Source organism: Panthera leo, chromosome B1, assembly GCF_018350215.1.
Source record: "Panthera leo isolate Ple1 chromosome B1, P.leo_Ple1_pat1.1, whole genome shotgun sequence".
In the NCBI taxonomy this organism is placed as follows: Eukaryota; Metazoa; Chordata; class Mammalia; order Carnivora; family Felidae; genus Panthera; species Panthera leo.
The window spans coordinates 44,248,608-44,260,492 of record NC_056682.1 but is presented as its reverse complement, the minus strand read 5'-3'; the positions used below and the strand labels follow the sequence as shown (position 1 = coordinate 44,260,492).

At 53.2% G+C, this 11,885-nt stretch overlaps 1 protein-coding gene across 16 annotated transcripts in view; it reads right to left on the bottom strand.

Annotated features, from left to right (window-relative positions):
• Positions 1 to 2,116: 2,116 nt before the first annotated feature.
• The window catches only part of FGFR1 (fibroblast growth factor receptor 1), a 50,086-nt gene continuing 40,317 nt past the window's right edge, over positions 2,117 to 11,885 (bottom strand). For 7 of the 16 annotated variants that reach the window (XM_042934832.1, XM_042934824.1, XM_042934825.1 and 4 more), the window contains 11 exons: positions 10,762 to 10,912; positions 7,631 to 7,833; positions 6,617 to 6,762; positions 6,305 to 6,426; positions 5,723 to 5,833; positions 5,043 to 5,233; positions 4,262 to 4,384; positions 3,966 to 4,036; positions 3,517 to 3,654; positions 3,284 to 3,389; positions 2,117 to 3,173 (listed from right to left, as the gene is read on the bottom strand). In XM_042934832.1, coding sequence (XP_042790766.1) covers positions 2,997 to 3,173; positions 3,284 to 3,389; positions 3,517 to 3,654; positions 3,966 to 4,036; positions 4,262 to 4,384; positions 5,043 to 5,233; positions 5,723 to 5,833; positions 6,305 to 6,426; positions 6,617 to 6,762; positions 7,631 to 7,833; positions 10,762 to 10,912 — 1,539 coding nt within the window. In that variant the 3' untranslated portion in view covers positions 2,117 to 2,996. Of the gene's footprint in view, positions 3,174 to 3,283; positions 3,390 to 3,516; positions 3,655 to 3,965; positions 4,037 to 4,261; positions 4,385 to 5,042; positions 5,234 to 5,722; positions 5,834 to 6,304; positions 6,427 to 6,616; positions 6,763 to 7,630; positions 7,834 to 9,836; positions 9,982 to 10,761; positions 10,913 to 11,885 lie in introns of all 16 variants that reach the window. The other 9 variants (XM_042934833.1, XM_042934826.1, XM_042934830.1 and 6 more) reach the window with 3 other exon arrangements.

Sequence of the window (11,885 nt, the reverse complement as noted above, 5' to 3'; positions counted from 1 at the left end):
TGAGGGAATGGAAGGCTATGCCAGGCTGCTTGCTACAAAGCCCGCTTTCCTGCTCTCCATTCTTCCCTGCAGAGGCAGCTGCCTCAGCTGTGCCGGTGCTCATCATCTCACTGAAGACGATTTCAGGCAGTTTTTAAAACCAAACCTCGGTGGTGAGGTCAGCTTCGGCCTGTGTCTCCCACATTTTTTTGCTACAACAGGGAGAGAGGTGCTGGTGGTACTTGACTTTTAGGACCTGCACTCGTGCCAGGACTTGAGTCATTACAATACCAGTCATGTTGGTGACATCAAATAAATGCTCTGTAATGCTAAAACCGAGGCTAAAGTTTTCCCAGTCACCACCAGTTCACTGTAGGTGAGGTCAGACTAAGGGAACTTCAAAGCAGGTTGGCTGCCGAATGTGAATGTCGACTGAGTTTGGCCTGCTGGCTCCTCCCAGTGGCAGCCGATAGTCACAGCGGCTTCACTGTCCTCGAGACACATTTCTTGCTTCCTGAGGTTCCATCTTTCTTACTTGAGATCGATATCGTACATTAGTGGTACCGAGGGACTGATGACCCTCAGTCTGTGGCAATTAGAAAAGGTGGAAAGGCAGTATTGATGAATGCTGTGGTGGTCCCAGGCCCTAATCTTTTAACCCTCAGGAAACCAGAGATTCAGTGCCTTGACAGCACGACGTCTTCATTAGATAAACTGGATTCCTTTCCTCAGGAGACCCAATCTGGTTATCTAAGTAAAATGGCCACTTCATTTTCTCTCAGGTCAATTTTACTATCTTTTATTTGACAGCTAGCTCAGTCTCTGGGGAAATCTGTGGGTGATTTTGAGTAGTAACAGCAAGGACATCACGGTTATCATAACAGTGCCTTCTATTTCTCTGGCACCTTTCCCAAAGGCATCTGAAGCTCTTCATAGGTCCTCCATCCACTCACATAACATTGCTTCGAGGGAGGGCCAAGGCAGAAATTATCTGTACTTTGCAAGGAAAGACACCACTCTAAGGTCTCAAAGCAAATGGTTTTAAGATCAGAAATTCATTTCTTGGCTCTTTGCACCAAATTACGCCTTCTTTAAGCATAAACACAAACTGTAACATGTTGACAGACACATATTTACAGAGAGACACAAGGATAAGAGAGAACTTTACAATAGTGGCCAACACCGCAGCTGCCAAAACATAGCTAGCTTAGAAAGGAGACTTAAAGCAGCAATCCCATTTGCCCTGCAGAAATGAAAGTGAATCGAACCTTCTTTTTGTATTTAGCAATAATCCAGCAAAGAGTAAGCTTTGGGTATAGAGGCCGAGTGGTAGCAGGTTGAGTGCTAACGTTCCGAGGAGCAGGGATCCACGCGTGGAACGCAGCAATAACCAGCAGGTGGCAGAGAAAGTAGATTTCCAAGCAGCCAAAATCCAAACATTCAGAGAATTTTTTCCCTTTCCTGGGGGATGGGGTGGAGTTTGTACAGGAAGAACTATAGGAAGCCAAGATCTGTGGTAGTTTCAACACATGAAGTCGGTCACAGACACAGGAAGCACGATGTGGGGGACCGCCATGAACAGAGTAAGCCAGGAAACATGAAGCAAGGGACCCGAGTGTAAAGCTGATCTTAGGTGACAAGCTTTCCCCCACATAGAAGCACAGACAAAACCACACCCACATAAAGGGGTAGATGTATATCTGGGTTTGAGTTTCTGCAGGCCCTTGGTGGAGTAATCCTTAGCTCTCCTCTTAATCACTTAGCTCTACCTCTTGGCTATTTCCCAGGGAGGCCCCCAGCTCCCCCTCTGACCCTCCAACCCCACCAACCCCATCAGTTTCCTCTGAGGAAACGATCTGTGGTTGAGGGCGGTGGGGCCTTGGCTCCGGGCCCAGCACCTCTGGTGCACTGATGGGAGGTTCCTGCCCATTACACACACATCGATGCCTTTCCAAAAGCATCGGAGGGGTAGGAGATTTGTGGCGGAGGTCTCGGTGCAGGACCCGAGGGGAAGAGATTTAGGAGGGAACTGCAGGGAACTTGTGGCGCCCTCTGCACAGACACAGCCCCAGGGCCCCATTAGGCTCACTCCTTTTCAGCTGACATTCTTTCCCTCGTCACACAGCCCATATAAAAATGAAGCAGCAGCAATTTTTATTGAGGGACCTAAACTGAAAATAGGTTTAGAACATAATTTAAAAAAATAAAACAGCAAAAGTAGCAAAAAATATATGACCTTTTTAAAAACATTTTCCTTTTTTTTCTTTTTTCTTTGTTTTTAATATATAGCAACTGATGCCTCCCAGCCACCAGGAGCATCTTACCCAATGGGTAAATCTCTGGTAACGACCCTTTTAAAAAGACATGTAAATATATACTCAGATTTATACACTTTGTGTTTTCTTCATAGCTATGTACAAAGCCCCCAGTTTGGGGCTGGGCCCCAGGGCCACGACACTGCTCCCAGCCTTTGCCTCCCCATCCTCTGGTACCAGGTATTTGGTCAGCAAAGCGAATTAGTATCGGAATTAATAAGCCACTGGCACCATCTATCTGGAGCAGAGGTTGCCTTCAGCCGAGGCCCGGAGCACGGACCTCCCCTCACTACCGCGGTGGCCATGAGGATGAGGCCCCCGCCACCGGAACTCAGGCTTACGGGTTATTCGAAGCAGACAAAACCAACATGGGAAAGCTCAGTCAGCTCTCGCCTGCATGCCTGCTCATCTCCCACTCCCCAGCCCTCCAGGCAGCGCCAGGTGGTGGGGAGGGTCTTGGTCCAACATCTGGGAGGGAACGAAGTGGCCATGAGCAAGTACCTGCCTCTCTGCTCCTCTCTCTCACAAGCAGGTTGCGAGGAGGAGGAAGAGAGGTGAACTCCATGGGGTGAAGGCCTCAGGTAGGCAGCCGGCTCCTGCCAGCAGGAAAGGGGCAGAGGGGAAGGCAGTGAGTCCCGCAGGGAGGGGTGGGTGAGGGTTACAGCTGACGATGGAGTTCGGGGATGGGAACTGGGGTGCTAGTCAGCGCCGTTTGAGTCCGCCATTGGCAAGCTGGGCTGGGTGTCGGGGCAGACAGGGCTCCTCAGGCAACGGCTCATGAGAGAAGACGGAATCCTCCCCTGAGGAGCAGGTAGAGCTTCGGGTGTCAGGAAAGCTGGGAGAGTATTGGTCCAGGGGCATTGACAGGTCCAGATACTCCTGTGAAAGGAGACACAAAAGATCCGGCACTCTCCTCCCTGTGGTAGTGTTCATTCACAGAGATGCACCTAGTTGATGGTGGCTGAAGGTCTAGGATAGGACTGCCTCACCTGGTTGGAGGTCAAGGCCACAATGCGGTCCAGGTCTTCCACCAGCTGCTTGAAGGTAGGTCTCTGAGAGGGCACTGCATGCCAGCAATCCCGCATCATCATGTATCTGGGACAGGATTGTTGAGTCAGGGGAGGAACGACCAGGAAGGGCTACTTGATCTACCTAAGCCCCTTTCTTCTCCCCTTCGTCCCCAGGGCCTGGCTCAGGACCTCAAGTGTCTTCCCATGCTTACAGCTCATTGGTGCAGTTACTGGGCTTGTCCATTCGATGACCCTCCTTCAGCAGCTTGAAAAGCTCCTCCACAGGCACGCCAGGATACGGGGAGCCTCCCAGAGTGAAGATTTCCCACAGGAGCACCCCAAAAGACCAGCTGTGGGTGAGCACAGAGCCACTGGGTCTTACGGGCACAGAACTCGGGCAGCCTAGAACCCTCTCCATCTCTCCACCAGCACGTCATCCTGAACCCACCCTCCCGGAGCACAAACTCTTCAGGGGGACGCCAAGGGCAGTGCTGGAGAACAGACTGGCCTTTCAACCTCTACTGAGTGAACAGAGTAGGTGCGCACATACAATATTTCCTTCTGTTCTGAGATGGAAAGAGGAACCCCCCCCCCCCACTCCCCATCCAGAGGGGCATGCTCTATACCAAATATCCCCGGCAATTGCTTCTTTCAAACTCACACGTCACTCTGGTGGGTGTAGATCCGGTCAAACAAGGCCTCGGGTGCCATCCACTTCACAGGCAGCCGGCCCTGCAAGCAGCATGAGGGAGGTTGGGGGTGGCCCAGGACAGGGCAGCGTGGGGGCCAGCTGGGGCACACACAGGACGGGGCACACGCTTGGCTCATCCCAGCACACTGCTTCTCAAGCAGGGCTGCCTGCACTGGGTCACAGCCAGAAGATGTAAGTAGGAGGAAGCCTAACAGGGCAGAGGCCTGGGCCGAGGACCAGCGCCCAGTTCCATCCTCAGCACTTACATTGGTTGTCTTTTTATAGTAGTCGATGTGGTGGATGTCCCGAGCGAGGCCGAAGTCTGCGATCTTCATCACGTTGTCCTCTGTCACCAGGACGTTCCTGGCGGCCAGGTCTCGGTGTATGCACTGTGCAGAGAGGAGGTGGGATGCGGGTGAGGGGCTGACAGTGCCCAGCTGTCGGTCAGCCTCTGGCCCAGCCGTGACGCTGCAGCAGGCAGGTAGCCCAGGTGCCTTTACAGTCCTTCTCCTGCCACACCACTTCCCCCTGACCATTCTAGTTCACTGTTAGGAGGTCCCTCTGCTCCACTTCAAAGTCAGCCATTCGAACACCTCCAGCTCCAGGCCTCTCAGTCACCTGAGCAAACCCTCCTCATGGGTCTCCTTCGCACCCGGAAAGGCGGAACCTGGACGCTTCTGCCAGTCTGTGTGGGTGTGTGCTCTCAAACAAAGCATCCATTTACCAAGCACTAGAACTGTAGTTAACACTGTCACGAACGACTTCATTTTACCCACAACATAGGACTCCCCATTCTTACTCTACAATTGGAGATACATAAGTAGCTGCACAGAAAAGGGGCAGTGTGCACGGATCAGAACTTTATCCCGTCTGACCAGAAGGCCACCAGGCTCTCCTGACGACGTCCCTGAGAGCTGCAGACAGCACAGGGAAGCGGTGCTACAGACATCTACGACCCCACCAGAGGATTAAAAGTCATCAACTGGAGTGCAAGGAGGGCTCTGTTCCCATCCCAACTTCACCCAGGGGAACCTTCAGGTGCCACACCTTCTTGGAGGCGAGATACTCCATGCCTCGGGCCACCTGATAGGCGCAGGAGACCAGGTCCTTGGAAGAGAGCTGCTCCTCTGGGTTGTGGCTGGGGTTATAACAGTACTCCAGCCCCGGGGGCCGCCGGGCCTGCAGGTATTCCCGTAGGTTGCCTTTGGAGGCATACTCCACGATGACGTACAAAGGACCTGGGAGCACGGGGATGGACAGGCCATCAGGGTGGGCAGGCAGGTGCTCTGGGTCAGCTCCACCCTAAGGAAACCCCACCCCCAACTGCACACCATGTGTCTGTCCTCCAATCCTAACTGCACCTCTAGGGAGCCTGGGAAATTCAGTCCACTACCCAAAGAAAGCTAGGGAAGTGGTTCTTCCTAGCATACACTAGGAAGTTCCTGAGCCAAGCTGGGTTGGGGGAGGGAGGTAAGAGCCCTGAGACCACAAGGACTCACCTGGTTCTATCCACACACTGTTCTCAGATGAGCACCAACAGGCACAAGCCCAGCCCCCGAGAGGTAACTCCCAACTGCTGCTAAGCTGGCCCCCGTTCCCTCAGTGTAGCTGAGATGCCTGCTCACTGATACCCCCAGCTCGTGATCTCCTTCCCGACAGACACTGTTATCCGTGGGAGGCCCGGGTTCCCGGCTGGGGTGGGAGAGCCGGCCTGGCTTAGCGCCTACCGTCCTGTGTGCAGGCCCCCAGCAGGTTGATGATGTTCTTGTGCTTTCCGATCATCTTCATCATCTCCATTTCTGAGATCAGGTCTGACAGGTCTTTCTCTGTTGCGTCCGCTTTACACATAAACCAGAAGGGCATGAGACTCATTTATGTGTGAAGGAGGACAAGAGGAGGAAAGCTAAGGGAGAGGGGATGAGGTGTATGCTCGAGGAGTCCCTGTCCTCCGGAGTGGCTTCTCTCCTCCCTGATTCACACCTAAATCTATTTTCCCTTCCCTCTTCTGAGAGCGGTTGTTGGCAGTGTGTGCTAACAAGTGGGACGGAGGATATGATAAGAAAAACCAGCTGGCAGCGAGATCTAGAATAAACACCTGGCCACCACCCAGACTGACGCTGAGGAACAAAGTGAGATCATGGCAATCTCGGGGTACAGAATGCCCCTCCACTCCCAGGAGACGCCAAGCAGGCAGTGCAGCCGGTGTGGACGGTGAAAGAGCACCGGAGAGTGTGTTCTATTTGGCCTGAGGTAACAGTTTGCTCGGAAAAGGAAGGGATTGTTTTTGCAAGGACAGAAACATCACTTACACTTCAACATCTTCACAGCCACTTTGGTCACACGGTTGGGTTTGTCCTTGTCCAGCCCAATGGCTTCTGCCAACACCACCTGCCCAAAGCAGCCCTCTCCCAGGGGTTTGCCTAAAACCAGCCTTTTAGGAAAACAAAGGGTGGTGTGAGTCAGGACCGGTAAAGTTCAGGCCTTGAGAGGGCACCCCCTTTCCACCTGTCCATATTCCACTCGACTGAGAACAGAAGTGTCAACTATGATTTCTGGAGGCATCTGGTATACCTTCACTCCCAAGCAGAGGACTTCCTCAGAAGTTGAAGTTAGAATATTACCTGTCTCGAGGCAGCTCCCAGCGTGGGTCTTCAGGAAGCTCATATTCAGAGACTCCAGCCAGCATGGGGGTTCCGCTAGAGGAGAGACGTGAGGGCCGAACCAGCAGAACCCCAGAGTTCATGGAGGCACTAGAATCAGCCGACACCTACAGGGAAGCGTGGGGTCACCCTTCTAGCGAGGATAGGGTGGGGGGTTGGGGGGATTGAGCAGCAGCAGCAGCAAGTTCCTGCAACTCTTAGGGCTTTCCACCAACATGGCAGAGGTATCTGGTATCTGATGTTCCTTCTCTAACACAGAGTGACAGAAAGACCACAAAAGGTCTGAAGGCCTAAAGTTCTAAAACTAATTTTTGCCACCGGCCAGCCTTCTCTGTTCACTTACCTTCAACACAAACAGACCAAGTCTACCTCTTCCAGACTGATTATTTTATAACTTACTATTGCAACCACAATTCTATTCCTGTTCCCATTCTTTGTGAAAACCCTGCCTCAAATTATGGATTCCTAACCCCCGAAGCACCTTCCAGAATTAGCACCACTCTGAATGAGAAGCATTCCCTCCCTTCCACATGCCTTCACCCTCTGTTCCATTTCCTTGGACGAGGAGAGGGTGGCATCCTGGAGAGGAGAGAGAGGCATCCTGGCACCTGACTCAGGCCCTCTTCTCTACTCTGTATCTTTGCACCTGTAGCTGGCCCTCAGGGACAGTTCAAAAGTGCAATATCAGATGCACATTCAGCCTGGCCAGGGCCTTCTCCCAAGCCATGTGCTGGAGGAGCAGGGGGCTCGCAGTTCTGGTACGGTAGGTGTATGGAATCCATGGGCTAGCACAGCCTGGAACCCAACTCTGGAACACTTAGGACATTCCACTGCCTCTGGCCCAGAAGCTAGAAAGCAAAGCTGGAAGCGGTAGGTTGGGGACAGAGGAGGGCAGGGCATCAGAATCCTGGAGAAGCCCCTGGGGGCACAGGAAGGAAAGGTGATATAGAGCGTGCAAATCCCCTATCTACTTTCTGTTACCTGTCTGCGCAGAGGGATGCTCTTGGCCAGCTTGTGCACGGCCATCTGGCTGTGGAAGTCGCTCTTCTTGGTGCCACTCTTCATTTTGTAGATGATGACAGACCCCACCATGCAGGAGATGAGGAAGGCCCCCGTGCAGTAGATGATGATCTCCAGGTACAGGGGCGAGGTCATCACCGCCGGCCTCTCTTCCAGGGCTGAGTCAGTGTGAACACCATGTTAGCAGGCGTGTTAGCAATGCGCTAGGCTTCCAGCTTCATAAGAAAAACAACCCCCATCTCCTTTCCTCTGAGAATTTTCAGGGCAGAGAATGAACCAAGCCAGGTCCTAGCTGGGACTGTGGTCCAGCATGGAGCAGATCAGATATCCTACCATCTTTGAGTCTTCCTGATCCTGACTTGGATCCCACAAGAGGGATGGATTAGAACCGTCTTGTTACTTGAGGCCCATCCTCATTCATTCGGTCAGGAGCCTGCCTCGTTCAGCAGAACCACTGGGCTCGGTGGCTACCAGGTATGCAACAAGGACTTTCTCAGTCGCCTCATGGAAACATGGCCCTTCTCCGCAGGGCCCCAGCATTGTGTGCCTACACCTATCACATGCAACACAAGGAACCATCTGTCTTTGGTCCCTGACAGCCCATGAGCACCCTGGGGGCAGGGGCCCGGCGCCTTGTTCATCTCCACATGCCACAGTGCCTAGCATATAGCAACACTCACATAACGAGAACAAGAGGGGAGGGAAAGGAGGACCCCAGTCGGTGTCCTGACCATTCCTCACCTCTTGCCTATTTCACCTGTGTCAGGTCAGACCTGCAAATATTCGTACCTACATGCCTAGCTGAACCATAGGCAGAACTAACTGCATTTCCAACCATGTCTGGGCTGCTTGAGATGAGAACGTAAGCTTTGCTGCACTTTGTAAGAATTCTACTCACAGGCCCTAACTCCTGAAACTGAACGAGGACATTGGGGGGGGGGGGGGGGGAGAAGGTACTGTTGTATTGTCATCTCCCACTTTCCATTTAGAACGCAGCCTGTTTCCCACAGAAGCCCATCCAGCTGAACCCACCCTTCCCTCGCATACGAAGCCGAAGCCGAAGCCGGGGGGCTTCACAGGACACTCCTTCGCCACCAGCAGGAACGCCCCTCTTCCTTGCATGGCTTTCCTCCCAACCCTCCTCTTCCAAAGACCCCAGCCAGCCACAGAGGCTGGCATGCTGGGGACCTCCCCAGAGAGGCACTAGGTGTGACCACAGACAGAGCCCCAAGGGACTCCCGAGCCTGACGAGGAGACAGCAGAGCTGATAATAAGAGGAAGTGTTTCTGTTTTTCTCTTTTCCCAGTATGGACGGACGAAGACAAGTGACTGGGAGCACACACGGGACAAAGACAGTGACAGGGTAAAAACAGAACGCTTCTCCCCTGAAGGAGGGGTATTCTCAGACCCTGCTGGGCGAGCAGGGCAGAGGAAGATGGAGGGAGAGAGAGGAGGGCAGCGTCAGCGGCAACAGGAGCAGCACAGCCCCCAGACCCACGTGCAGGACACTCGAGAAGCAGCGATGGGCAGCCCACCACCTGAGCAGGCTGCAGGCTCCTTCCTTCCCAGCCCCACACACAGACCTCCCCTCTTGAGAGGAGAAACGTCAGTAGCCCAAGAGGATAAGGGGGCACCACCGCATCCCAGGCGGCCTTACTTTATTCAGAGCTCAAGTTCACTCACGTGGATGGAACCTCTCCTCCAAGATCAGAGGATGGCGGGGTGGGCTAGCACTGTTCTCTGTAAGCAACAAGCCCCCTTTTACAGAATGCCTACATTTGCTGAGGGGAGGCATGGGCCCGAGACTTGCAGAGCCAGCAAAAAAGGATCTGATAAGTTGGGGAAGGCTGCTGGACCCAAGGAGGGAAGGAGCCTGGCCGGCAGGAGAGCCCGGCTGCAGGTTAACTCCAGATCCCACGCATGCATCGCACTGGCCAAGGGGAGAGGCAGACGCAGGCATAGAGGTGGGAGGCCTCCGTGTTCCTGCAAAACGAGGACAGATCCTATGTGAGCTGAGAGGATTCGACACTCAAGGTTGGACAACCTGCCAGGGCCATTCCTCTACCTCTCCTGGCTCTGTGTCTCCACCAGCCCCACAATGCATGCTCCCCCCGTGCCCGTGGCGAGGGCAGGACATCGAGAGGAGAAGTACAGTGTATACCTTCCAAAACGGTCAACCATGCAGAGTGATGGGACAGTCCGATAGAGTTACCCGCCAAGCACGTATACTCCCCCGCGTCCTCAAAGGAGACATTCCTTAAGTGAAGCACTTCCATCTCTTTGTCGGTGGTGTTAACTCCGGCAGTCTAGAAGAGACAACGGAAGCAAAATGGACAAGCACAGGACATGAGACCTCTAAGAGACACACAGGAAGGGAGGGAGGAAGAGAAGGGGGGAAAAACCGGAGGAAGAAATGCTCCCCAGCGTCTCCTTTGCAACAAGGAACAAACAAAAACCACCAGGCAGCGAGACCTGTTAGAGGAAGACAGTGAAACCCTGAGGGAGGGACTCCGCAGACCTGAGACGACGCTGGCTGGTTACAACCCTTCACCAGACGCTGGCAGCCCCTGGCCCATCCAAGCATGCGGGCGGGCAGTGGGCAGCATGGAGAAATGGGGCCCGGCGGCAGGGGGGTGCTGTTTGGTTTCTGGTAAAGAAAGTCAGAGGGCACACACAGGAGGGATGGAAGGGTGCTGCAATCACACGTACACACACACGTACACACACACACACACACACACATACACACACACACATGCGTGCACGTGGCCTGCCAGTTTGCAAGGGGACATCTGGCCCCTTCTCTACCATTCAAACCTCAGTCTGTAGCATCATTCACCACGCAGCCAGACTGTCCCCACAAGTACGCACATAGCCAAGGAGGACACAGAAGGCACAGAGGGAGCAGACACCAACACAGTACCAAACCAAAGCAGCCTCCCAGGCCGGGTATTTTTCCATGGCTCTGGGCTCTAGAAATACAGCAGGATAACAGGGAGAGTTGGGTGCTGGCTTCCCCATCTGCCCCAGCAGCTTGGGGCCTGAATCAAACTCCCAGCACACGGCCCCATCCATCTTCCCATTACCTTTTGCCATAGGTCTGGTGACAGTGAGCCACGCAGACTGGTTAGCTTCACCAATATAATTGGAAACCTTACACACATACTCCCCGCTCTGGGCCTCTGTCACATTGAACAGGGTCAGCACCTCCGCATCCGAGCTATTAATCCCCGAATGCTAGAACAAACCAACGACAAGCCAGTCAGTGGGGCAAACACTGAGACGTGGCCACACTTGCTCCCATGTAACATTAAGGCAGGCCCAGGGAGCTAAGGCGAGGGAGACGTTAGTGAGATTTGTCATTTCTCTTTTTAGTAGGACAAAACAAGTTGACTTCAAAGGCCCAAAGCATCTGACTGAAAAATAAGCTTAAAAAAAACCAAAAACAAATCGCTGCCCCCAATCAAACATTCTGTGTTAAACTCACTCCTCCAGGTCTAGGCCAGGGATTGTGAATGGAGACTGTGGCCAAGGGCCAAGGCCACGGCCTCATCTCCTTCACAGCAGGCTTCAGCACCAATAGTGAAGAAAAGGGATAGCCAGTAAAACTCTGGGACGGCCAAGCCAGGGGAGGATGAGGTCTAACTCTGGGACCAGGAGGTAAACCACGTTCCCAGCTTCTGGTTACTTCTTGTTGCGAGATCCACTGGGGAATTAGGTAATTACCTTCCCTGGATTAGTGGAGCATTCAGGGACAATGTAAGTCTGGGATTGAGAGGAAAAAAGGAAGAAAATGCCATTATTCCTGATGCTGTTTAGAATTTACCTGTGGCATTTGCTTTTCCAACTCTACCTAAGAGTCGTGACCTTATCATTCATTCACTCACTTGCCAGAAAGGACAGGACTTGGGAAATAGGGCAGAATCTGGGAGACATTTGCTGGAGAGGCTTTGGTCCCAGGCAATGTTAAGTCAGGAGTACAAAGGCCTTCCTTGAGTAGCTGACCCAAAAACCTGAGCAAAGCCACTCTCAGAGCTCTTTAGAAACTAGTGATGCCCACCCCACCCCCTGTCCTCTGTTCCCATTGCACCTCTACTCTGTGACCTGTCACTAATTCCGGGGAATGTGGCTAGGTCCCTATTTAAAAGGATAAGGGATGGGTCCCAATCACCGGCGCTGAGCCTGACCACAGCAACTGGGGCCCCGGGAG